General features: G+C 38.6%; 1 protein-coding gene across 4 annotated transcripts in view; it reads left to right on the top strand.

Moving 5' to 3' along the window:
* pik3r3b (phosphoinositide-3-kinase, regulatory subunit 3b (gamma)) overlaps window positions 1-25,771 on the top strand; it is a 197,161-nt gene that overhangs the window by 160,995 nt on the left and 10,395 nt on the right. The window contains exons 1-2 of one of the 4 annotated variants that reach the window (XM_067374822.1): window positions 18,161-18,223; window positions 18,437-18,568. The exons of 1 other annotated variant lie outside the window; for it this stretch is intronic. In XM_067374822.1, coding sequence (XP_067230923.1) covers window positions 18,175-18,223; window positions 18,437-18,568 — 181 coding nt within the window. In that variant the 5' untranslated portion in view covers window positions 18,161-18,174. Of the gene's footprint in view, window positions 1-18,160; window positions 18,569-21,528; window positions 21,669-25,771 lie in introns of those variants that run through there. 2 more of the 4 variants (XM_067374823.1, XM_067374824.1) reach the window with 2 other exon arrangements.

Here is a 25,771-nt window from a genome sequence, read left to right on the forward strand (position 1 = left end):
AGTCAAAAAGGAGAAGTCCAGATCTTGAAATATCCCATATTTTTTATACAGGAATAGAAACATCAAATGCTTCCTTCGATTTAGAATCCCATAAATGAAACGGTGGAATATGGAGGGATGAACGGATGAGAGTGGAGATAAAGTTTGTGAGGTGAGTGGAAGGCTTGAGATGTCAGGGAAAGTGGGGAGAGAGGGATGATGGGGATTCTTAATCAAAAAATGTGTATCTAGCAGTTACCTGTTGGTTGAGCTGGGGAAAGTGAGTAGATCCATTTTCAGGCCGCAAGAGGTTATTTGTTGTCAGTTAGACAACCAATGACTGACAGCATGATCTAACAGTCTGATCTATAGGGCCTGTTTCTAAAAATGTGTTGTTGTTGTTGTTCTCAATTTAACCAAAGTCAGTGTTTTGAGCCCCATTGGCCACATTTACTCAGGTTATGGACACAAAAACCGTTGAAACGTTCTTTTCGCAGAAGTCATAATTTAGATTTTGGGGTGAACTTACTTTATGATGATATCCTTCCATTGCAAAGGTGAAAAGGTCTTGATCCTTCATTCTAAAGAATTCATAACCTTTTGCTAGCATCATACGGTTACAATGGCCCATGATGGATAGTCTGAAATAATACAAAGACATCACCACACTAAGGCAGTGGTCATTTCCTTCTCAGCTGTCACCGATGAACCTCATTCTCCTTTCACCCTCCCCCAGAGGCTCTCATCCTGTGCCTAGGTCTACCATTGTTGGCCTAGTGCATCCAGACATCAATCCCCCTCACAGGGACAGATGAGAGAAGGTCAGGGGTGTAGGTCAACCCTTCTCACGCTCACATCATAAATCCACCTCCGCTTATCAATTGGCCTCTCCATCTGGGTGTAAATAATGATGCTATTGTTGGGCCAAATCATGTCCTGTGTCTGAGTGATAAGCCAAATATAGTTGTTACAGCTTCCCAATGCCTGCTTTGAAGAAGTGCTACTTTCACTGACCTCAGGATTTCTCATAAACTGATCAATCACCATATAGTAATAGTCCTATTTCAAAATTCCTTGTATGTGCTTCTGGCTCTGTGATACAAAGTAGTGCCTCATTAAATTTTATTTGGCTGAGAATAAATGCTACGTGCCTTTCTGCACATTGGCATATTTGAAGATCTGCTGACGTAACGTGTTAAACCATGTATGTGATCCTCATAATTTCCATTGAAAGGGATGTTTGACCTTTTCTTTGATGCACAGATGTCTTGATGTGTGCATGACTGCCTGAGTGTATTACTATAATAAGATTTATCCCAGGCTTGTGTTACTGACTTTGATCTTTGTGAATGTTGCAAACATTGAATGTAAAACTTTCAAATACATTACTACCAAATAATATTTTTACTTTAGTTATAGAACAAGAACAAGAGCTGATATTTTGTAACAGCTAACTTTTTATATATATCTTCTTATGCGTCTCTCTTTTATTCATTTTCCCTCTCATCCCCTTAACTCCTTTCCCACCCTCACTGCCCTGATGTCTATCACTCACTCTTGAGATTCCCTACATTCTAGATACATGTACATCTGGTTTATGTCACACTGAAAGATGTCACTTCTGCATAATTGTCATGTGTGTCAGCCGGCTGATTTGGGCCCTCAGAGCGCACAAGCTATTTTGATGGGGTGACGATTGGGGGAATGGGTTAAAGAGTGGGTCATAGAGAGTTTGGAGGGGAGGGGGCTATTGGGACAGACAGAGACACAGACGGATGAGGAGGAGACCCTGCTGGCCCATCTTTCTGATGGATGCCCTGAGAAAAAAAAATGGAGTGGGCCTAAGCAGTGTTCCCTCTCATTTATTTTGACATTGCTCAAATTAAAATCTCTGAGTAAAAATTCAAGAACTGTGAGTGTCACTAGCATCAACATGAGCTACTCTGGTTAAAATATAAATGTACAAAATGTGTACAAATCTGTGTTCAAAAAGTGCTCTTAGAGTGTACCACTAGTATCTGTTACTTTAGTGAGTTTAACTTTAAGGTCAGCATCTCTCCAGATGTCTGCATCAATCCTATTTTTCATTGATCTTCAAGTCCTTTTTCTCCTGGCAGATACGCTCTATGGCAGCCTCATCTGCTTGCTTTGTAAGCACTTGGAAACCTCTCTTGTTCCATGATCTGTACCATAATCTAAATCAGGTGTTGAATGTTATTTCTAAGTTAAAAGTAGACCACTATTAAAACTGTTCTTCAGAAAATCAGACAAACTGTCAGATTCTTTCTTTTTCTTGGGTTCTGAACAACTTTTTTTAATAATAATTTGCGATTAGGCCATTTATGTCTCAACACAACTCTCAACTCAATTTTATTTCTAGAGCACTTTCAAAAACCACAATGGGAACCAAAGTGGTGTACATGAAAATAACAAAAATAAGCAAATACATACAACCAAAAATACATACTTCGGTTGTCTGATAATAAATAGTTATTTTGCCATCATGGTGCACAAGAGGCCCAGCCAGTAAAATATAATAATGTTAAATAATCAATAAATGCTATCTAAATATTTAATAAAGGCTATATAAAGCTATATAGTGAGGCTAAACGGTATTGAAAAAATTACTTAAAAATATTTTACCCTTTGATCTATTCAGTGGCAGTTACAGAGAAAATGTTATTGATTACTTAAACAATTGAATCAAGTGAGTTTATGTGTACTGTTCACAGTGTAATAAAAGACTATAAAATAACACAAGACGCATCACTCATATTATTTTGAATGGGAGAAAGTGCAACACGCAATATGGCGGAACAAGTCCCGCCTTCTAAATAAGAACCAATCGCCGATTGGTAAAGTCACTGTCACACTGCAGCAGCCAGATGTGCACCTCCAAAATGAGACATAAGAGACGCGCATTTAGGATTGCGCATGCACATTAGCTTGATCCATCCTGAAAAAATACTGTTTCGAGCATTTAGAAACAAAATTTATGAGACGGCTGTTGTTGGATTTCATTGGTGATTTCAAATATGAAATTTAATTGAAAGTTAGGGAAACAGCTTTGGAGAATTTGATGTTTCCCAATTCAAAGTGATAGGAGCTGCACTTGAATGACCGAGAGGCATTTCAAAGATGGTCGCCGAGTGAAATGACTTGTCTTAAAGGGACTTTGGTGTAATCTACAACAGACCTTTGCATACAAGTACCTATGCTATGTTTTTCTTTAACAGTACATAATAGAATGAACATTTATTTAAACATTAATGCATACTTATCACTTCAGTCCCAGTTAATTATCCAGATCATCAGTCACGTGTGTTTAAATGCATTGCACCTAATCTGATTTTGCATCTCACACATGCAACACGGCTCTGCTTAAAAGTGTCCGTTGACATGCAGATGTCAAGCACGTTACTCCGACACACAACGCACATGTATTCATTTACACATGAACAAAGGGGACACAACAGAAGCTACATGGGTTCCCAGCTGGACTGCCCTAACAAGGCCTTATTGATATACATCATAAGCAGCTCTTTAGAGCCTCAATTTGTATATAAAACAGTGAAGCTAAAGCTACTTATAATTTGAAATAATTAAACTACAAAAAAGTTAACAAAAAAGAGAAAAGTTAAATCAATTTCAAGCTAAACTACTAAAAATGGTAAACTACTTAAACATCTTAAACTACTAAAATTATGTATGTTTAAAATATTAGATTTTAATGGACAAAGTTACATTGGTAAGTTGAATTAATCAACATTAGTCCAATAAATGTCTTTACAGAGTCACATCCCAGAATGTTCTGAGCTGCTTTTGAATATGGTTCCACCTGGTCCAATTAGAAAACCATTAAAAGGATTGATTAGAACCAAACTTTGGGGTTTGAGCTGAAAGTTGAATTTTCAGAGTGTGTGCATGTGTACGTGCTTTTTTGCATGAGTGTGCATGTGAATGTTTAACATGCAGCAGATGCTGGTTGTTCATACCCACTGGGCAGAGAGCAGATGACACCGTAGGCCATCTCACCAGACGAGAGCCCCCAAGGTAGGGTGTGGTATTTTTGGGTCCAGCCATACATGCATAAGCATATGCATGTAGCCAAAGGAAGAGCCTGACCTAGATAATTTTCAGTGTTTCAAGCAAAATGATAAAATTGGGAGGGGGAAGGTATAAAATTAGTTCAGTCAATGCCACAGCCACTGTAGAAGGTGTGCAAACTGTTGTTTGAAACTTCATTTTAAAAGTTACTTTAATTTATTTTGAATTCATTTAATTGAAACGCAGACTAAAAAATGTATATACAGCCCACATTTGGGGCTACTTAAAAGTGCAGTATATAATCAAAAAATATGTTACTCTGTGCGTTTTCTCTGCGGCTGCTGTGAGACACTTGTTTGAGCCACACTGCAGTAAGCTAGATCGAATTTAGAATATCATATTAAATGCTGGGTGGCTAGTGTTGATAAATAGCATGCATTTCATTTTAAAACATATTGTATGATAGAGAAAATTCTGTATTACTGTTACTAAAAATAAAGCTGCATCTGATTATGCTATGTTAGCTACTTGACAAAATAGTGTTTTTCTCTGAGGCATGGTAAAGCATGGTACTCGCAAAAAATCAAGAAAAATGATTTAAGAAATAAGACTAAACGTATTGAGCTATAGAACAACAATTAGTTTTCTGTCTATAAATATATCAAAACAGTTGTCTATTAAAATGTGTAATATACAGGTATTAAAGCTTCTTTAGTGTTTCCATGATTTCTACAAAATAAAACCGGAAACCGAGGCAGACCGAGGGTTAACGCGGATATGATGCAAATGACAGGCGGCGACTCACATATCCCGGAGCCTTGGTTAAAATTGCAATTTTCTCACGATTTACAAATAGTTGGAAACATTTGGGATATTGTAAGTTGTGAACAAAATATACAACACTGGCCTGCAAAAATATTACATATTGCACCTTTAACTGTGATCATTTACAGTTATTCGAGTAGTTGCCATTCATTTCCATGTTTAAGTTCAGTTGAATAAATCTAAAACTAACCCACACATAGTGCCGTGTTGACTGGCAATTCCTGACCCTCTATTCCTCACTCATTTGAAGAGGTCTGTGGATTTAGGCAGCTGGATGAGGAACACGGTGCATCTTTAAGCTTCCCTCATCATTAGGCCAGATTAATTCACACAGATTTTCCTCTATTAATCCCATTATGGCCAGCCACATCTACAAGTCTGAACACCCAAGCTTATGCACACACTCTCTCAGTGGATCTTAAGTGGATCTTCTCAGTTTGACTTTTTCCTTGCAACATTTCCTGATTATCTTGTGTTATATACAAACCCAATTCCAAAAAAGTTGGAACACTGCACAAATTGTGAATACAAAAGGAATGCAATGATTTACAAATCTCATAAAAATATTTTATTCACAATAGAATATAGATAACATATCAAATGTTGAAAGTGAGACATTTTGAAATGTCATACCAAATATTGGCTCATTTTGGATTTCAGGAGAGCTACACATTCCAAAAAAGTTGGGACAGGTAGCAATAAGAGGCCGGAAAAGTTAAATGTACATATAAGGAACAGCTGGAGGACCAATTTGCAACTTATTAGGTCAATTGGCAACATGATTGGGTATAAAAGAGCCTCTCAGAGTGGCAGTGTCTCTCAGAAGTCAAGATGGGCAGAGGATCACCAATTCCCCCAATGCTGCAGTGAAAAATAGTGGAGCAATATCAGAAAGGAGTTTCTCAGAGAAAAATTGCAAAGAGTTTGAAGTTATCATCATCTACAGTGCATAATATCATCCAAAGTTTAAGAGAATCTGGAACAATCTCTGTGCGTAAGGGTCAAGGCCGGAAAACAATACTGGATGCCCGTGATCTTCGGGCCCTTAGACGACACTACATCACATACAGGAATGCTACTGTATGTAATGGAAATCACAACATGGGCTCAGGAATACTTCCAGAAAACATTGTTGGTGAACACAATCCACCGTGCCATTTGTCATTTGCCGACTAAAACTCTGTAGGTCAAAAAAGAAGCCGTATCTAAACATGATCCAGAAGTGCAGGTGTTTTCTCTGGGCCAAGGCTCATTTAAAATGGACTGTGGCAAAGTGGAAAACTGTTCTGTGGTCAGACGAAGTCTTTTTGGAAAACTGGGACGCCATGTCATCCGGACTAAAGAGGACAAGGACAACCCAAGTTGTTATCAGCGCTCAGTTCAGAAGCCTGCATCTCTGATGGTATGGGGTTGCATGAGTGCGTGTGGCATGGGCAGCTTACACATCTGGAAAGGCACCATCAATGCTGAAAGGTATATCCAAGTTCTAGAACAACATATGCTCCCATCCAGACGTCGTCTCTTTCAGGGAAGACCTTGCATTTTCCAACATGACAATGCCAGACCACATACTGCATCAATTTAAACATCATGGCTGCGTAGAAGAAGGCTCCGGGTACTGAAATGGCCAGTCTGCAGTCCAGATCTTTTACCCATAGAAAACATCTGGCGCATCATAAAGAGGAAGAAGCGACAAAGAAGACCTAAGACAGTTGAGCAACTGGAAGCCTGTATTAGACAAGAATAAGACAACATTCCTATTCCTAAACGTGAGCAACTTGTCTCCTCAGTCCCCAGACATTTGCAGACTGTTATAAAAAGAAGAGGGGATGCCACACAGTGGTAAACATGGTATCTAAAAATGTGTATTATTTTAATATTACAGTTCAGAGTTGTCTCAGTTCAAAGACCCCAAATAAAATCAATTCATGCTTCCATCTATTTTAAAGTGTAAGGTTTAATAACATTTTATGTGTTCAAATATTAAATAATAAATAAATGCTGTCTCTCATTACAGTCTAGTTCTCAGTAGTGGGCTACCATTCAAAAGTTTGGCTGGCTGGCTGGTTGGTTGGTTGGCTGGCTGGTTGGCACAGGTCCAAGTACATATATCTCATAGTGTATCATGCTTGAGTTTTCTTTATTGTTAAATCACAGAGGACACTTAAAAATTCTCAGCGCATGAGTACGTCTCTTTAGCACTTGATGTCAGGCCTCAGCAGACCCCAGTGTCATCTCGTACCATAGCCATGGCTCCATTCGTCTTCATCAGGGAGGATAAGTGACATGGCAGTACCTTGAATAATTGACGATGTGCTCTAATGATTGGCTGCTCAGTCAACAAAGCCGAGAGTGCACTGGGTCAATGAGAGCTTCGGTGTCAGTTGTCATGCTCTGAGGTGATGTCATTGCACCAGACCCAATCCACCGTAACTCTCAACAGAGAATAGGATTGAGGGGTCAAACCAAATTGACTCTGGCTTACAAGTTCAGCATTTGTGAGCTAAATCAAAACAGCACATTGATATGAAGCCTAGTGCAGGAAAAATATCTTGTCCTACTACTCTTGTTAAAAACAACTGCAAAGAAAGTTGTAAGAAAGTTGTTTCATGTATGTCTTTGTTTTTTTGGGGGGTGGGGGGGTGGTCTCTAGTGGGTCTTTTATTCTGTTTTCTCCCAATATGGATTCATGCCCAGTTATTATGGACAAAGTTACACTTCACATTACTCATCTCATTAAAAACATCACAATTTGATTAAATGCAGACGTAAATCTGATATCATGTACTTCTGCTATAATTACTAATTCATATGAAGTGAACTGCAAGAGCTGGTTTGGGAACATTAACCAAAACTCATGTCTCACAGCTGCTCTGTGTTTGTGAATAATGCTGCAAAGCAAATTAGCATGCTTTTCGCAATTTTAGACACATAATGTTATTTGTCCTCAGTAAGATGCATGGAGTGCTTGTCTTTTGACCACAATAACTGTGTCCATGCACATAAGCAAATCTTTCATGCTGTTATTTGTCTTCCTCAGTTCCCCTTTTTCTTTCAGGCTAATTCAATCTAGCGATCACAAGTAAATCACTCTGTTTTCCTGGACCTGGAGAACAAATAGATCTCATCGGAAGAGAGCGTTGTGTCCTGTGATTGCATACGCATGATCAGATAGTTGCATATGGTCAAACTGACCTGGCACAGTGAATACAATATTCATTTTATATGGCTGGGGGGAGGGGAATTATTTACTGAAAAACTGCTATTTTCAATAGGCATTACCGTTCAAAAGTTTAGGGTTGGTGAGATTTTTTTTTTATGTTTTTTGAAAGAAGTCAAAAAAACATGCTCACCAAGGCTGTAAAATAGTATTACATTTTATATTATATTATATTATATTATATTATATTATATTATATTATATTATATTATATTATATTATATTATATTATATTATATTATATTATATTATATTATATTATATTATATTATATTATATTATATTATATTATATTATATTATATTATATTTTAAAATGTAATTTATATTGTGATGGTAAAGCTTTTCAGCAGCCATTATTTCATTGTTCAGTGTCACAAAAATCTTTCTAATATTCTGATTTATTATTTGTTCAAAACAGTTGTGCTGCTTAATATTTTTGTGGAAACTGTTGCATTTTAAGGAATTGTTGATAAATAGAAATTTCTGAATAATAGCACTTATTTGAAAGAGAATTCTTTTATAACATAAATGTTTTACTGTCTTTTTTGATCAATTTAATGCATCCTAGCTGAACAAAGAGAGCGCAGCTGATTTCAAATATGGCCTTTCTAATAATCTTTTCCTTCTGCTTGTCTGAACACATTCCAAATGCACAGTAAGTCACTTACTTCATCCTCTGTTTTACGATGCTGTCATTATCTTTTCCTTTTCTCCTTTCGGAGCCTTGAGTCGTCTTGAAACATTAAAAACACAAAGGCTGATTCTTTGCCTGTCTATCCAGCCTGCCACTTCAGGCTCTTTACTTCATTTCACATATCTCACTCTGTCCACTTGTCACCACTCATCTTGCCCTCATCTTTCCTCCTTGCCTCCTCTCACCTCTTTTGCTGTAAAGCTGTAAAAAGCTGTGCAGCTATTTAATACAGCATGTTGTATTGTATGACTTTTTCTTAATCAAATGAAATCTTGCTAAACTTTAGCTTTTTACAAATATATTTAACAAACTCATACTGGCACTTCATGTTATTCACAAAATGTATTCCCTTTGTAAATCTGTATTTTGCTGAGCCAGCCGCACCATAGTTTGCTTTTTCCCTACATCATTTCTTGCTTGTTATTTATTGTATATCAACTTTATATCAAAAATATTTCATTGCAGGTCATTTTAATAACGTTCTACTGGTACATTTTTACAAATTTGTTAACATTAGTTACAGTAACTGCATTAGTTAACATGAACTAACAATGAAATATACCTCTAAATCATTTATTAAAGGTCCCGTTTTTCGTGTTTTTTTGAAGCTTTGATTGTGTTTATAGTGTGCAATATAACATGTGTTCATGTTTCGCGTGTAAAAAAACACAGTATTTTTCACATAATTTACTTATTTGTATACCGCTGTTTCCACTGTCATAAAAACGGGCTGATGACTTCCTTGTTCTATAAAGTCCCTCCTTCAGAAATACGTAACGAGTTCTGATTGTGCCAGCAGTTCCTGTGTTGTGATTCGACAGCAGTTTAGCGCTCCTTGCCCGGAAAGGTCACGCCTCTTATCATAACATGGAGATGCACGCGCTCAGTGTTATTGTAAACATGTCTTTAATTTTACCCTATCAATTTGAGCCGGAATCAGACCCGGTGATTGGACTGCGGGATGAAAATAACAGCGTTTCGACGACATGGCGACAAACACACTCTACAAACGCAACTCTTGTGTATTCCTGTGGGCGGAGGTTAATCAAAAAACTGTTTTAGTGACGTCATTAAAGAAGGAAGTAGAGGGATGTAGTCCAAACTTGCCGTTCGATGTAGGTGATTTCTGTTAAATAAAATATCTCGCTTGGCATTGAACTTTGAGCTTTAAAATTTTACAGATTTTATTTTTACTCTAACTGCAACATTACATGGGATCACGAAGAATGGGACCTTTAATCTTAGTTAATGTTCATTTAAACATTTACTAATACATTAATAAATCAAAAGTTATATCTATTAATATTATTTGGTGGACTTTAACAATAAACAATTGTATTTTCATTAACTAATGTTAACAAAGATGAGTAAATACTGTAACAATTGTATTGCTCATTCATTGTTCATCAATGTTAGTTAATGCATTAACTAATGTTATGACCTTTTTTATGTTACCATTCTATTTTTTACCCAGAAGTGTGGTGTGTGGCAGTATATCATTTGTTTGTAGTCTGTATTTGCATACTATGCTAACAAACTCCATTTTTTTCTGTATTTGTGTGTATTACAGTACATGTGTGTAAGAAAGAGACTAACACAAGAGCATGTTTATGAATTTCATGGAATCCTTGTTTATCCTCCTGGCTCCAAGTCCTTAGAACAATCACACACTGCCATCTCCAAACCTGCCAATAGCACAACCTTTACATACGGGCTGTTTGGCCTCTCAGCTCCCTCAATGTGATGGTGTTTTGCTTATACAGAAACAGATCTCCTCTGCAGGCTGAATGTGTTCAGCTGCTGTTCTGTCAGTGGCCAAAGCTTATAAATAATATAATATAACTTGCAAACCATGGCCTTAACAATAGGACTGTAGGAACCTAACTGAAGGGATAAATTCTGTCCCACCCACTTTTGGAAAATAATCATTATATTTTAAGAGTTTGTTTTGCTTGGACTACAATCCAAGGAACAGTCCAAGGAAATAAGAACCAGCAGCAGCTTTAAGACAAAGCACAAGGCCTCTGCCAAAAAATTGTCTCAGTTACTGAATGTTGTAAGCATCGATAGGTATAGCACCTATACTGTATTTACCAGTATGTGCATTTCTGCCAAACATAGGGCTACTGGGCAAACTTCGTGTTACATAATTAATGTTCATGAGCAAAGCTAAAGTTTTATACCAGTCCCTCATAGCATATGTTTATGCTTCTGGGCCTTTGCATGTGGTTTTGATCAGATAAATATATGCATTTTGATATTTATACTAAGGCTTATATATATATACATATATTGTTCTGTTTTTCTGCCCTATTTTCATTAATAAATATTCAATGTTGCATATCTGCCGTTTTAAAGCTAGAGCCACCAAACAGGAAGTGTGACTCTTGGCCACAATACCAGAGATATGTTATTTCTGCATTCCTCTTTTATCCTTGTTATTTATCATCCCGTTTTTTTTCCTACTTTGTAGGTGCTTTGTACCTTTATTTATATATATGTATATATATATATATATATATATATATATATATATATATATATATATATATATATATATATATATATATATATATGCATCAAAAGTACACCACGGCACAACAACTTTACACCCATTCTCTGTATTATCGTAATCATTTTATAGTTTATTCTTAAAGGGTTAGTTCACCCAAAAATGAAAATTATGTCATTAATGACTCACCCTCATGTCGTTCCAAACCCATAAGACCTTCGTTCATCTTCGGAACACAGTTTAAGATATTTCAGATTTAGTCCGAGAGCTTTCTGTCCCTCCATTGAAATTGTATGTACGGTAGACTGTCCATGTCCAGAAAGGTAATAAAAACATCATCAAAGTAGTCCATGTGACATCAGTGGGTTAGTTAGAAGTTTTTGAAGCATCGAAAATACATTTTGGTCCAAAAATAACAAAAACTACAACTTTATTCAGCATTGTCTTCTCCTCCGGGTCTGTTGTCAATCCGGGTTCACGACTCCGCAGTGACGCTGCTGACGTGTTATCCTGTGCGCCCGAGCTTCGTTTACAGTCTGAGGTAGACGCACGCTGTATTCAAGCTGTTCTACATTGTTTGTTTTTTGGTATTGCTATATTTTTTTTAAATGGTGCGTAAGTGTGCATGTCACGGATGTCCTAATCGCCAAAAACAACGACGTAAAAGTGCATTACCAACGCCGACAGATGAAAGGATTCAATGGAATCAATTCAATGGAAAGGATTCCGGAAGACAATACAATGCTGAATAAAGTCGTAGTTTTTGTTATTTTTGAACCAAAATGTTTTTTCGATGCTTCAAAAACTTCTAACTAACCCACTGATGTCACATGGACTACTTTGATGATGGTTTTTTATTACCTTTTATTACCGTATACTTTATGGACAGTATACCGTACCTACATTTTCAATGGAGGGACAGAAAGCTCTCGGACTAAATCTAAAATATCTTAAACTGTGTTCCAAAGATGAACGGAGGTTTTACAGGTTTGGAATGACATGAGGGTGAATCATTAATGACATAATTTTCATTTTTGGGTGAACTAACCCTTTAATAAATGTTATAAAGCATATGGGATAGAACATTCTTTGATCCACAAACCTTGATCTCTTAAACTTTAATTTATAAGTTATCCTTTACACGTCATTAGAAGTGTGTTATTGTATTAAGTTTGAATCCAGTGGGATGACATAATTTCAGGACCCTTCAATGTAAATGATCCAGGGTTTTCACATGTCCCTTGATTGTAACAAGTTGTGTGCATAATTAATTTCGTCTGATAAGTGTGTGAGTTCCAATGAGATTTCTTGCTGAAGTGAACAAACTATCCAACTACCCTTCTCTCCCTCTGGCTCTTAGTTACAATTATAACCAGCACCTGATGCCCGTTTCATCCCTTGATAGAAGATTGAACTCAATGACACACGCATGTCATTGTATCAACTGCTGATTGCCTTCAACTCCCACGGTTGTGGTTGCTAGGCAATTGAATTGCATCCAAACAAAGAATGGAAAGATGCAAATGAGACTCCCATCCTTTTTGAAACCACAGAAGGAGGATGCACTATATCTTGCATACGTAATGTTTTAAACCAAAATAAAAACAGTTCAGCACTGTCATCAGGCAGAACCAAATCTTCATTTATCAACAGTTTTGGGAATCAAGAATCTTATTCTGATTCTTAGCGAGCATCTTTTTTTGTCAACTGTACACATGAATCAAATTTCTACTGCACTATTTGTTTTTAATAATTGTTGTTTACTCACCTTTTTCTTGCATTGTAGACATGGCTCTAAATCCAAAATAACCCTTTTTTTTACCTCAAAAGAAATGTGCGGTCTACAGTTATTTTAAGATTTGCTGTTCCTTTGAAATGAATGCAGTTACTGAAGAATTGTTTCTGGTCCATTTTTTTTCATTCTCAAAACACACTTTTATCCAGAGTGGCTTATGAAGTAGCTTATGAAGTTCCAGAATTGCTGGGAAAATTACAAAAGTATGAGCAAGTAGAATGATGTACTGTAGGTAAGACACTAAGACAACAGAAAGAGGATTTTTCATCTTTCTTGACCTCAAACCACCCTGAAAAGGCACACCCAGGTTCGGCCTCTAATCTCAAGTCCATTCATTACTTGGCTTCTAAGTGCAGCCTTGCCTTTATGGCAAAGGGTTAATCTGTTTGCTTCTGAAGTTGACACACTCTCTTATAGCTGCAGACCTCGTTTGGCCACTTTAGTCTCATGGCAGAATGCAAAGATATCCGTTAGCCCCAGCAGGTTTCTCCGGTGTCGCACTAGAAAACAATGGGCTTGTTTTATTGCCGTGTTTTAAACGCTGCGGCTAGGCTAATTGCAACTCAGATCAACTCTCTAATGCTCTGTTTGTCGAGCTTTTCATCTTATCCCTGATATTTAGTTTAGGGACTGTTTAATCATCATCATAAGCTGTTAATTAGTCTAGGGTATGTGGATAACGCCTGCTGATATGCTATCTTTGTGTCTTGCAGACCATTCTGGCTCAGACGGGTAAGAGTTAAACAGCCCGTCCTTTATCTGCTGAACTGCAGAATGCTGAGCAATGGTGCCTGATGCCATGACAACCAGAGGGCCGTTCAGAGAGAAGGGTAGTTGAGGAGTAGGCGTGTGGAAAGAAAAGGATGACAAGAAAAGTAGACCCAGGAGAGAAAAGAGAGAGGTAGAAAGGTGAAAGAGAGGCTGATTAAAACTTGAGAACACTGTAGGAAAAGTGGCCGTGAGGTGGAGAGTGACAGAGAAACACAATGAGACAGAGGAATGGGGCATGGGGGCGGGGATTGGCAGACGCTGGCTGCTTGTTACCGAGTGTCACCGGAGTGTTGCATCAGTCCAAGTGGGATGCTCACATTGCAGGATGACATCACAGGAGCACAGACTGCCTGCCACCCAGAAATGGAGACGGAGGGAGACTGCCTCTGCCTTTGCTAGCTAATAAGTCAGGGGGCCGGGTGGTGTGTGCTGCTCTTTTTTGCAGAGTCATTAACACTTCATTGTAATATTTGAGCCGCTCTTTTGCGCATGCGCTAGCACAGCCATACTTGTGATTTATGCATATTTGCACCCCTGAAAATCCTTCCAGTTCAGGATGAGAAAAAGCAAAGAACAAATACCAGACAGTATGCCTAATCATTTAACTCGAATCAGAGCGTACATTATCTGAGACACATGACTCCTTCTGCCTAGTGTGCCCATTAGTGCAGCCTTCTGGATAAAAGAGACTGATATCTAGTCATGCTTGAAGGTATATCCGATAATAAAGAACTACTGTGTCTATAATGTGCGTCCGGTCTGTAATGAGCTTTCTGAATTAGTCATATGTAATCTATATTTATCATTGCAGACTGCAGCACTAAAAGGATAATTCACCAAATTAAATTTGGCTTTTTGCGCACCGTCATGTTGTTCTAAACTGGTATGACTTTTTTTTTTTCTTTTTTTTTCTTATGTGTAACACAAAATCTGAAATTCTTATAATATCCCGGACACTTTTTTCAATTTTGGCCTGTTCCTCATTCACACAAAATTTTGAATATAACACACATATGGTCCACTTTTATGATAATTTTATGGTACTTTTTCATTATTTTTGAAAGCTTCAGTTTCCATGGGGACTACCTGCATGAAAGAGTGACCAGTATAATTCTCTTTTTGTGTACAATCAATGGAAGAGCTAAAGTGTTAGGGGTTTGGAATGACATGAGGCAGTAAATGCTGACAGAATTTTCATTTTTTGATGAGCTATTCATGTAAAGAAACTTATCTAGTTGTTCTCTTCTTCTCTTTTATTTCAGTTTGAGCTTTGAGAGAAAAAGCTTATGGCTTATTCTAGGCAGGGAGACAGTGACAGAGAGAGCAGCCTGATTCTCATGAGCTCAGCAGAAAAAAACGAAAAAGGTGATCGTTCTCACTGTGTGTAATTTACAGTGGATTGAAATTAATTTCCCCCTCCATGATATCAGCTGGGGAACAATGATATTGCTTCTTTCATCTCCTTTATGAATTATGTATAAAGCACACCAGTGGTCACACAACGGCTCTGGGTTTTGTGTGCCTCTCCAGTGCCGCCCTTATGTCTGTGTTAAATATGGAACAATGAAGCCATCTATTTGCATCTGAACTGAAATTGTACTTTCCACTCTAGTTGTTACAGTCACAGATCAAATATGAGATGCTCAAAGAGAGCACAGTCAGACTATTGTCATTCAGCAAGCTGGCAACTTTTATTTCAGCATGTCGTCAAAATGTCCTTCAGTTCACCATCCTCAAATCTGCAGGTCATCGGTGTACCTTTAAAACTCCCCTAGCTTGTCTTTTTTGCTTCATTCTTTCATCGGGATTTGGCATCGTTTAGCTGGGTCTTGTAGTCAGGCAGATTAGAATCTCTTTCTGCTAGTCATGCCTGCCTTATGGGCTCAAATGCACAAACCTACATGTGGAAAAGAATTTCAAGTAAATAATCGGAAGAAAGAGTGTGAAATAATAAATCCTGCTTGTATAGGGTGAAACATCATCTAAATCTAATCATTACAAAGCTAAATACATGAGCTTTTGATATTAGAAACCATGCCATGCTTTATAATCAAACTGAATTATTATAGTTTTGTGGCATCTAATCTATGCATGTTAACTTTGAAGCTAACTATATGCTACTCCTAAACAGTGACAAAATAAACTTTCACCACATATTCACATTTTAAATTTATATGGACAAATATTGATGACTCATCCTGCACTACAAAGATATTTGTCCAATCAAATGCTCTCTATACTGTATTATGTAAACTGCCTGATCAAGGAAACTCTTATCATTGTATCATTTTTATGTCTGTGAATTTCTTTTTGATAAAATGAATACTTTGGGACCTATCAAATGTTTGATTTTAATGTTGGCATTCACCATGTATTATTTCATAGATTATTACTTTGGTAATTACTTCGTAACTCACACATCTTGGAACAGCCAAATCTGAATCCCCTGCAGACATACCATAGAAACACTGTTAGCATTTAGCTCACTGTCCAATAAGAGGACAGGCATGGTCCAATAACAAGCCGCAGTTGGTTGTGCATTAAGGTTTCTAAGGCACACACTCTTTTCTGACGCTCAAATCCCTATGGTCACGTGTGTCTTTCTCCGGTGTTGCAGAGGCAGTTAGCAATACACTTTAGTCCAAACCAGACATTGCCGTCTCTGAATGTGACCTCAAATAAATGCATCCGTCTTAAATTTACAGCACGTATGGATGTAATTTAAACAGTCCTGTGGCATTTATTACTCATTCATTATGCATTGGGTGTAAATGATTAATATTTTCCCACAGCTTTTATGGATTACTGTGGCTGTTCGGTTGCTTGTCATTGTTTTGGATCCATCTGCTCATACTGAACTGAATCATGGACGGTGACAATTAAGCAAGTTTGACACAGTTGACAAGGACAGTCTTTGTCAGGCACGAGCCATCTGGAGGGTCCTCCCTGTCCTTCATTAAAGAGATGCAAACATTGTGATCCTTTTTTTCACTCTGGCCATAGAGAGACATTCTCCATCTTGATGGATAGATCAAACTTATTTGAACAGGGGGGACACAAAGAGGAGTGCAGGAGGGCAGATTGCCATCCACAAAATAATTGTTCCTAAAGCAGACCACCAACCATTGCTACATTGAGATGTACGTACAGAAGAACACCCTGAACCACAGACAACAATTAGCTAGTAAAATATTCAGGTTACATATTTGCATAGCCTATATTATGTCTTGAGGTAGTTCACTTTTATTTTTAACCCTCTGGGGTCTGAGGATTTTTGGGCCCTGGAGAAGTTTTGACATGTCCTGAGTCTGACATTTGTGCTTTTTTCAGTTGTTCATAAACATATTAATGACAAAAGTGTCATTACACTGTATTCAGCACAAACTAGACTACAATAATATGTGAGGAACATGTATGTACACGTTTGTTTTTTTTGTTTGTTTTTTTTGAAGGAATAAAGTTTATGCATGGTTATTGAAAAAACAAAAAACTTAAGTCACTGAAATAAGACAAAAATATATATTAAATCTGTTTTCACAACCGTATCACATATTTGAAATGTAGAGAATGATAGACCTCTTACAGTACATACACAAAGTTAGTGTTATTTTCTGACTAAAAAAGTATATTTGTAAAGGTTAGTGCTTTGATTTTATATTAGAATGCACGTTTTTTTTAGGATTTATTCCGGTTTATATTTCCACAGATGCACATAATATACTTTTATGAGCAGCTATTTTACCTATTATAGTGCTTCTAATATACTTATTGGTATGGTGAGTCAATATCTTTAATAAAAATGCTATAGACTATTTTACATTACTTTCTCCAACTGTTTTGAGCCTCATAGTAACGGTTCGACCAATAGGATGTCGACTTCCGCTCTTCGAACAAGTTCATTGGATCATGAGAAACACGCGGCTGCAAGTAATGTACAAACTCTGACTTTGGCAACTAGTTGGAAGAAAAGCGCATTCTGATTGGCTCCCAAATCTGGAGTGTGCGTGCTCCACGGCACCTACAGTGCCAGTGATCCGTTTTGAGGCGAGTCCATTTCGTACCGGAGAAGGGGTGCCGAAACATGATGTCACTTGTGAATGAAACGACACCGTTACACACATCGAAATGAGAAGAAATAATTATAAACTCGGTTTTATTTTCGTGTTTTTACACACAAGTTATATGTATTATCCATTAAAACGTAAGCAAGAGGAGAGTAATTTGCTCCACGCGTTTCCGTTGGAACAAGTTCCCCCCGTGATGTGTGCGCACCGCATGGACTGTTCCTCATGAAGCGAAAGGGCCGGTAGACCTGGTGAGCTGATTGAAATGAAGACTACCGTTTCGTCATGGTGGGACGGAGTGGATTGTAGAGCTGGTATCTACTTTCTGTTCTGTCGGACTGTTAAGAGATTTTTATAAAAAAATGCTTTATCAAGTGATATCGGTTGAGTAAAGCCTGGTGCTTTGGCAGCTTTCATGACACGCAGTTACTCTAAAGCAGGCATTCAGACTGTTAAAGTTGAGCTCTCCGTTTCATTTCTTTCTTTCATTCGTCTTTGTTGAAAAATTGATTTTTTTGAAAACCTAGTCGATCACCAGAGGACTCAAAACATGTACAATACAGTGTGGAATACGGAGAAAGAAGATGACGACTGGAAGGACGTGATGATGCCCTATTCCACTGAATTAATATTTTACATTGAAATGGACCAGCCGCCAGGTACAGATATAGTATAATTAAACTAATAGCACGCTTGGTTCATTTCATATTTCCTCACTCTGATGTTGTTACAAACCTAACTTGTATGACTTTTTTTCCTCCATGAAGCACAAAAGGAAATGTTAAGTAGGCTACTGACAGCCTCAGTCACCATTTACTTTCATTGTATCTTTTTACCATACAGCGACAATTAATGGTGACGGAGATGTCATTCTCTATATCTCATTTTGTGTTCCATAAATGTCGTTTAGCGTATTTAACATTTACACAGTCATTATCTGACATTGCACTCATCTATTTACTTAGACAAATGGAGCTTGCACCTCTTCATTGTATTTTATTTTAATGTTATGTACAATGAGTCATGTATGGCTGACATTTAAAATCCCCATTAGTTCTACAAAAAACAGTTTCGCCATCTTAAAACCATTCTTTTCCTGTCAGGTTGACAGTCACATGTGCCTTAATCGTACTTGAAATGCACTGTCTGCCTTAGCATTATCTTGTGCATTTTAAATGCATGATAAACGACTTCTCACTCAGACAGGGGAGCCATATTACAGAATCTTTCCCTGAAGAGAGTGCAACAGTGTTCATCCCTTTATATTTATTTTAAAGTAATATTTCATCTAAATACGAAAGTTCTGTCATTTACTCACCCTCTTGTTGCAAATCTGTATTTTTTTTTTTCTTAAGTAGAGCACAATATAAGGGGTTAGGCAGAATGAGTCTCAGTCCCCATTCACTTTTTTATGCATCTTTTTTTCATACAATTAAAGTAGTGAATGATCATTTTGCATATCTCCTTTTAGTTGAAATATCCCTAGGGCTTGTGTAAACATCGCTGTATATACCTAGTAATATTGGTTCTGCGTGTAATTTATGGTTAAATGCAAAATCTTTTCAGTTGTCTGTCAGTTTTTCCTCAGGAGATTTAGGCGTTTTGCATGGCTCACCACAAATTGTATTGATATGCAAAATGTGGAGAGATCGAAATGCATTCTCTGAATTGGTTTGTCACCTTAATTGGTGTTATGCAGGATCTGTGCTCTTTTCCCTAGCCATTGTAGCAGATATGGACTTATAGACCAGTGAAGTTACAGAATTACATACTGAATACTTGTGAAAGCTCTTTTGGGGTAAGTTTCTTCGCTTTCTGAATGTTCGTTTTGGTGTTCTGCACTTCTTATTCACATGCAGTGCCATTCATGTGTCATTTATTAAGCGCTGACACTTTTATTGCCATTAACAATGATGTCATAGACTGGAAACTGGATCCTATTCAGAAGTCACAGGCATAGTTGACAATGGGTCGTTAATTCATGTCGTTAATTCCCGCAATAAAGAGACGCATGACACTTTTGGAGGCGTGAAATGTGAATGGAATGGGAAAAGAGACGGTTTGACGGTTTTGCATGAGGCTGTACTTCTGTGAGACAACTGTGAATGGCTTTAAGGCTGATTGTGTTTAATGCAAAAGCACAAAACACGTTTTGTGGATCAGTTTGTCCACTTGTAATATTTGTAGTTAGATTGTCAACGTGGTGCTGTCTTTACCTACCCACATGTAGTTAACTAGTTAAATGCAGCCTAATTCCAACAGAGAGCAGAATGAATCATTCTGAGACATTCTCTGTGTTGTTCAAAGGAACAAAGCCTAACGCTCTTGTCCTAACCTCCTCATTTCCTAGAAAATGAGCTGTGGTGGACTGAACGGATCTGGCAAGCAGGATTCTGGGTTGAATAGCCCTTCGATTGCTCTGCCACGGGGATGAATGAGCACAGCACCGTGTGATCAGCCCACACATTAATCTTATCTTTCATTCTGTGCCACTGAACACAGGTTTATCAGATCTCTCCCTTTTTTCTATCCGTCCGTTTGTCCCCATGTAGTGTCAATAACTGCTCACGGACTTATCATCTGCTTCTTCCTCAACTCTTTATGTCCAAGACGCCGTTACAGAGGCACTGCGGGACACTGAAATCCGCATGACCGGGGAAAAGATGGTTAGATTAGTAAGAGTGAGAGGTAAAGAAATGGGACAAGGTTCCCGTGCAGATGTTCATTAGAATATTTATTACAGCTGAATTGAGATGTGAAAGGCTCAGAGGTACGGCCCTGTATGTGCGTGCGTCTGCAAACAAGCAAGCGACCGCTTTGTTCCATTGCAGTGTCCAATGAGCACAGGTGCCACGCTGCCCCCAGGGGAAAGTTGGCCCCTGTCTCTTAGGGCCAGTGATGTGTGAGTGTAATAAAGGCTGCCGGAGCCGTGTGCTCTGGGTGGACAACAAAAGTGCAGCGACACCAAAGGGAAAGTCTGCTTCTGACATCTCTTAATGGGTATTCGTATGACATAAGGGATGGAAATGTCACCATATCTCTCTTGATACATGGCTCTTTCTTTGTTCTGTGCCTTTTCAGCTTGTTCAGTCCTGCATTCATTTGAGTTTGTTCATACATAGAAGTGCACAGCAAATTCATCTGTTGAGAAAGCAGAGTTTTCTTTAGCATAATGTGAGAAAATTTGCAGAGCATTTCTCTTTCTCTGTACATGCATGCACATAATAAATAAATATATATATATATATATATATAATATAAAAACATACATACATACATACATACACAGTTAAGTAATATCTTGTAATTGATGTTTCAAACGATACGGCCATGGGCCGTGGGTTTGTGTTCGCCTCAGCGTGTGTTAGCGTCTTTGCCTTGTCTTTCTCTGGGAGGAGCGACCCCCCCCCCCCCCCCCCCCACCACCACCACCACCACCGCTATCATTCCCCAGAGCTTTCCGCTCTCTTTCTCCATCTCATATGGATGTGTCCACCTCCCCTCCTGCTTTCTCATTGGCTGATGCCGACTTCTCCATTGAGAGGGTTTGTTAAGCCAACAGCATCTGAATTTAGGAGCAGGGATTTTCCCTCTGGCTTTAGTCTGAAAGGCAGAGCGAGAGAGCGAGGGTGGAGAGAAAGCGAGAGCGAGTGGGAGAGAGAGAGGGAGAGGGAGAGAGAGAGAATAAGAGGACTTGTGTCACAGACAGCTGAGTGCAGGCTGTATACATGCAGCTCAAAAAGGATCCCGTGGAGGACGGTAAGGGAGACACCATTCTTCTTTTCTTCTGCTTTTTCACAGTCACTGTCTTTGCTTTCGTCTTTTGGCTATTGTAATGCTCTGAGCAGACTGTCAGGGGAGCACAATGACAATTAGTGTCTGTCCTATTGTGTGGGAAGTGTCCTGGATCTTGTATGGATGGAAACATGTGCTTTTGTCAACATGAATTAACATAAGAATTGTGCTTTTTCCAGAACGTGTCATCCTTGACATTTTCTTGTTTTGTAATTTTTTTTTAGTTTGTTAAAATGATTTGAGGATTAATAAGGTTGTTGTAAGAATTCGAATGCAGGGATTGTCTTTTAGTTATTCATTAGGAAACAGAATTAGCGGATCATGATAATATGTGCACAGAGCCTGTATGGGTGCACATGTGATTGTGAGCATCCCCGACGGACTATTTAAACCACCCATGTGCTTGGTGACACTTTTAATTCATTCTCCCTGGATCGGGACATGGCAGCCCACGCCTGCTGCTCTCTTCAATGGCACTGTCATCACTCTCTGCCACACGTCTTTTCTCATGCTAATGTACCCCCTAATTTGTACATACAAATCCTAAACTAAACTGTTTGTGTGTGTGGTGGTGTCAGTCCATGTTTGCGTTCCCTTTCAAAGTACGGTTGCTTACATCAGATGTCACCTGTAGAACCAGAAGTTTAAACGTCTTTTTGTTACTGTGCAAAAATCACAACTGCTGAACAGTGACCACCTGAGATGATGTTTTAAGCTGCACGTTGCCATTTTTGTTTGTTTCCTAAACAATGTACTGCTTGGTCTTCGGTTGCTATAGGCTTCACCTATGGATGTATAGTTTTCTTTGTTCAGACTTGCGCAGCGTTGCATTGCCACTCACTCCTCCTCGTTCTTTCTCATCCTTTCCATCCTCTGTCCTGGTCATATTCTTTTTCTTAAATTTGCATTTTCATCTTTCATTACAAGTTAGAAAATAAAATGTTATATCTGTTTACACTTGATTTACAAAATAATAAAATAAAAGTAACCTAATTTAATTATGTTTTGCATTCATTGTGAAGCATGATGGGCTAGTTTACTCTTATAGAAATTTGAAATAAATACTTTTGCTTTTGTCATTGAAATTGACCCCTTTGTTCAGTTTTGCCGTAAATCATGATCATAACTGGTTTGGATTGGTGAATGATAGCTTTAAAAATGACTGCATCTGCAGTTATGTGGGCTTTTCATTGTTTGCCCCCCAGCTGCGATATCTCTGACACTAACACGCATGAGGCGACTGCTGTAATGAGATCACCTAGCCCACATCTCTTGTCTCGTTCTTGCTTTATTTCCTTCCGATTTTCATGTTCTTTCTGTGCTCACACCCCTACAGTAGCTCACAAAGATATCAGTGTGTGTGTGTGTGTGTAGGACAAAGGTGGTCACACACTTGCAGAAAGAGCTGACAGTGGGAAAATTGGTAGGCAGGAATTTGAGGTTTCAGCTGGGCTTGTGCACCTGCCTTTTGGCTGCTGCAGACAGTGAGTGAGGAAAAAGGGGGGTCATTTCCATTTCTGGTGGCAGGGTGTTACTGTAGCCCTGAAAGGGGCTTTGTGACGAAATGAAATAAATAAAGCCAAAATACTCACTTCAGACATAGTCATAGAAAATTGTTAGTGTGCGGGTGTTTTCAGCTCACATGGTTAGTCTTGAGTTAGTCGTGAATGAAATATTGAATGTTGGTTTATTGTGTCTCTAAATTACATTAGGGAGTGGAGAAGGACAGCCACACGGGTATTTGCAAATGTAATATTAATATGGTGATTATTGTGTTGGTGTAGAGGGAACAGAAGGTTATACATTGTCAAATGACTCTTCTTAAGCTGCTGTGCTGCGCAAATGATCCCTTACCAGGTGGTGAACAAACCCAGCCCCCCATATTTTTAGCTTCACAAAGTTTTTCTTTCACATTTCTTTGAAGAAATGTTAATTTTCCTCTCAAGGCATGTGGCCGATCTCCTCTCAGACCAACTGAAATAGGAATAGTGTGTTTGTGTGCACACCTGCAGGAGTAGAGTTTGGGTGGGGATGTGTCCGTTAAGCTGGCTTCGCTTTGACTGGTTAAAGCTGCTCACCCCACCAGACTAAGGTGTTTCCTGTGGGCCAATGGAGGAAGGAGTTGTCACAGTGCCCGGGTATCCTTTAACTCTGACTGCGCTTATGCTCTCTCACTCCAAAAACCGCCACTGCTTTTAATTAATGACACCCTCAAAGAAAACCATTCAAACACCCCTCTCCCCGCACACAGAAACTTAAAAAAAAAAAAAAAAAAAAAAAGAAAGCTATAAAGAACCTCACTCTGCAAATGTTTGGAAGTAATGAATCTTAAAAGAGAACTTTTTGGATTTAGGTGACATATCAAACCAACACAAAAGTGTCTTTCACTCTCTCTGATCTTTAACGATTTTATTATTATTAGTTGTGTGCAGAGCATTGGGTCATTCCACAGTGTGCCAGCAGCAGTGATTCATTCATTTGCTGTACTGTGCATTGCATGTCCCTGTGGGCTTTTATATCTGTGACTCACCTCCGGTGTATTGGACTTAAGTCTTGCCTCTTTTCATTCATATGCCTGATAGAAGTTTCCTCTGCTTGAAGGGCCCAGGGAATTCTAGAATCTGCTCTGGCTTTTATGACATCCGTAGGCTCTCTTGCTCCGTGCCTTTCCCCTTTGCTTATTGCAAAAGACCCCTCCCCTGCCCTGGCATAGATATGCACCCGCTCTCACGCAGCCTTGTCTCTGCCAGGTCAAGAACAGGTGGGTGACTGTTTTTACAGAAAATTGACTGTTATAATGATGTGACCATATTTGAATTGCATGGCGGTATTCTTCATGTGCCTGCTTAACTTTGCATGAGCCATGTCCTCCTTAAACAGTCAACTAGTATTTGAAAGTTGCCACCACCTCTTGCTTGAAGTATGTCTTTGGTTTCACTTAAAAGCCTTCTGAATAAACCTGTGAATTGAGAACAGAGTGGTATGTTGCTGTTCCAAGGCCACTGTTGCAAGTTTCAACTAGGTCAGGGGGAGGTTAGTTTGGCTTGGCGGTAGGTGCAGGTCTTGAACACTGCTTCTCTGTGCATTTCAGACAGAGTTGCAGCCTTCAGTTTTTTTGTCTCAGATTTGCAAGTCTTTGCCAACTGCACCTGGCTGAGCACTTGCTGGTTTCACTGAAGCATTTGCACACAAAACCCAAGCACCTTGTTTAGAACAGCATAAGTTTCTAAGAAAATCCTTAGATTAGTTTGCTTAAAGTATTTCCAGACCTCATTTGCATGTCATTTAACCATCATTCTCAGCTTGCTTTATTTACCTTCGAGTCAGAACTAGACTTTACTAGACGTTGTAACTAAGGTTGAAAGATTCACGTCAGGAGATTAGACGTGAGAAAGCATTCTGTGAAGACATGGCACAGCACATACTCTCTCAGCAATATTTCTCAGAGTGAGGGCATCATGATACACTGCGTGGCTGAACAGCACATTCTGGTGACCCCTGACCCACAAGATGGCAAGAGCAACATCAGCGTTAGCTTTCCAGCGTGCTGTTGCGGCAGCTGTTGTTTGCGTTTGCAGTTGACAAAGAAGCATTTCACTCAAAGAAAAGGAACATGTTCATTACAGATTCAGCAAGTAGCACAAAACCACCACTGGCTAAGAAGGTCATTTGTTTTTTGTTTACATTTTCGTTTGGGCCTAATGGAATATGTTGTTGTTGCATTTTCCGTGAAAACTGATCTTTTGCATTTTCAGTGGAAATCATTGCATTTTCCGAAACAAACTTGTCTAACTACAGATGACGTCAAGGAGTTGCAGCTTGGAGGAGAGTATTGAAAGGCATTCCATGGGAAAATTGAGAATAGATGAAGTAGTGTTTTTTTTGTGTGTGTGTGTACTCTGTAGCTCTGTATTTTATGTATTTTAGATAGAGTAAGACGAGGATTATTGTTTTCCTAACTTTGTGCTCAAATTTTGCAGCACAAACTTATTCATGGGAATCATTGTCCACCCCTCTAAATGAACAATGTACAACCATACATTAACACAGACATCCACTTACTTTAG

This window comes from Chanodichthys erythropterus, chromosome 21, assembly GCF_024489055.1.
Source record: "Chanodichthys erythropterus isolate Z2021 chromosome 21, ASM2448905v1, whole genome shotgun sequence".
Taxonomy (NCBI): domain Eukaryota; kingdom Metazoa; phylum Chordata; class Actinopteri; order Cypriniformes; family Xenocyprididae; genus Chanodichthys; species Chanodichthys erythropterus.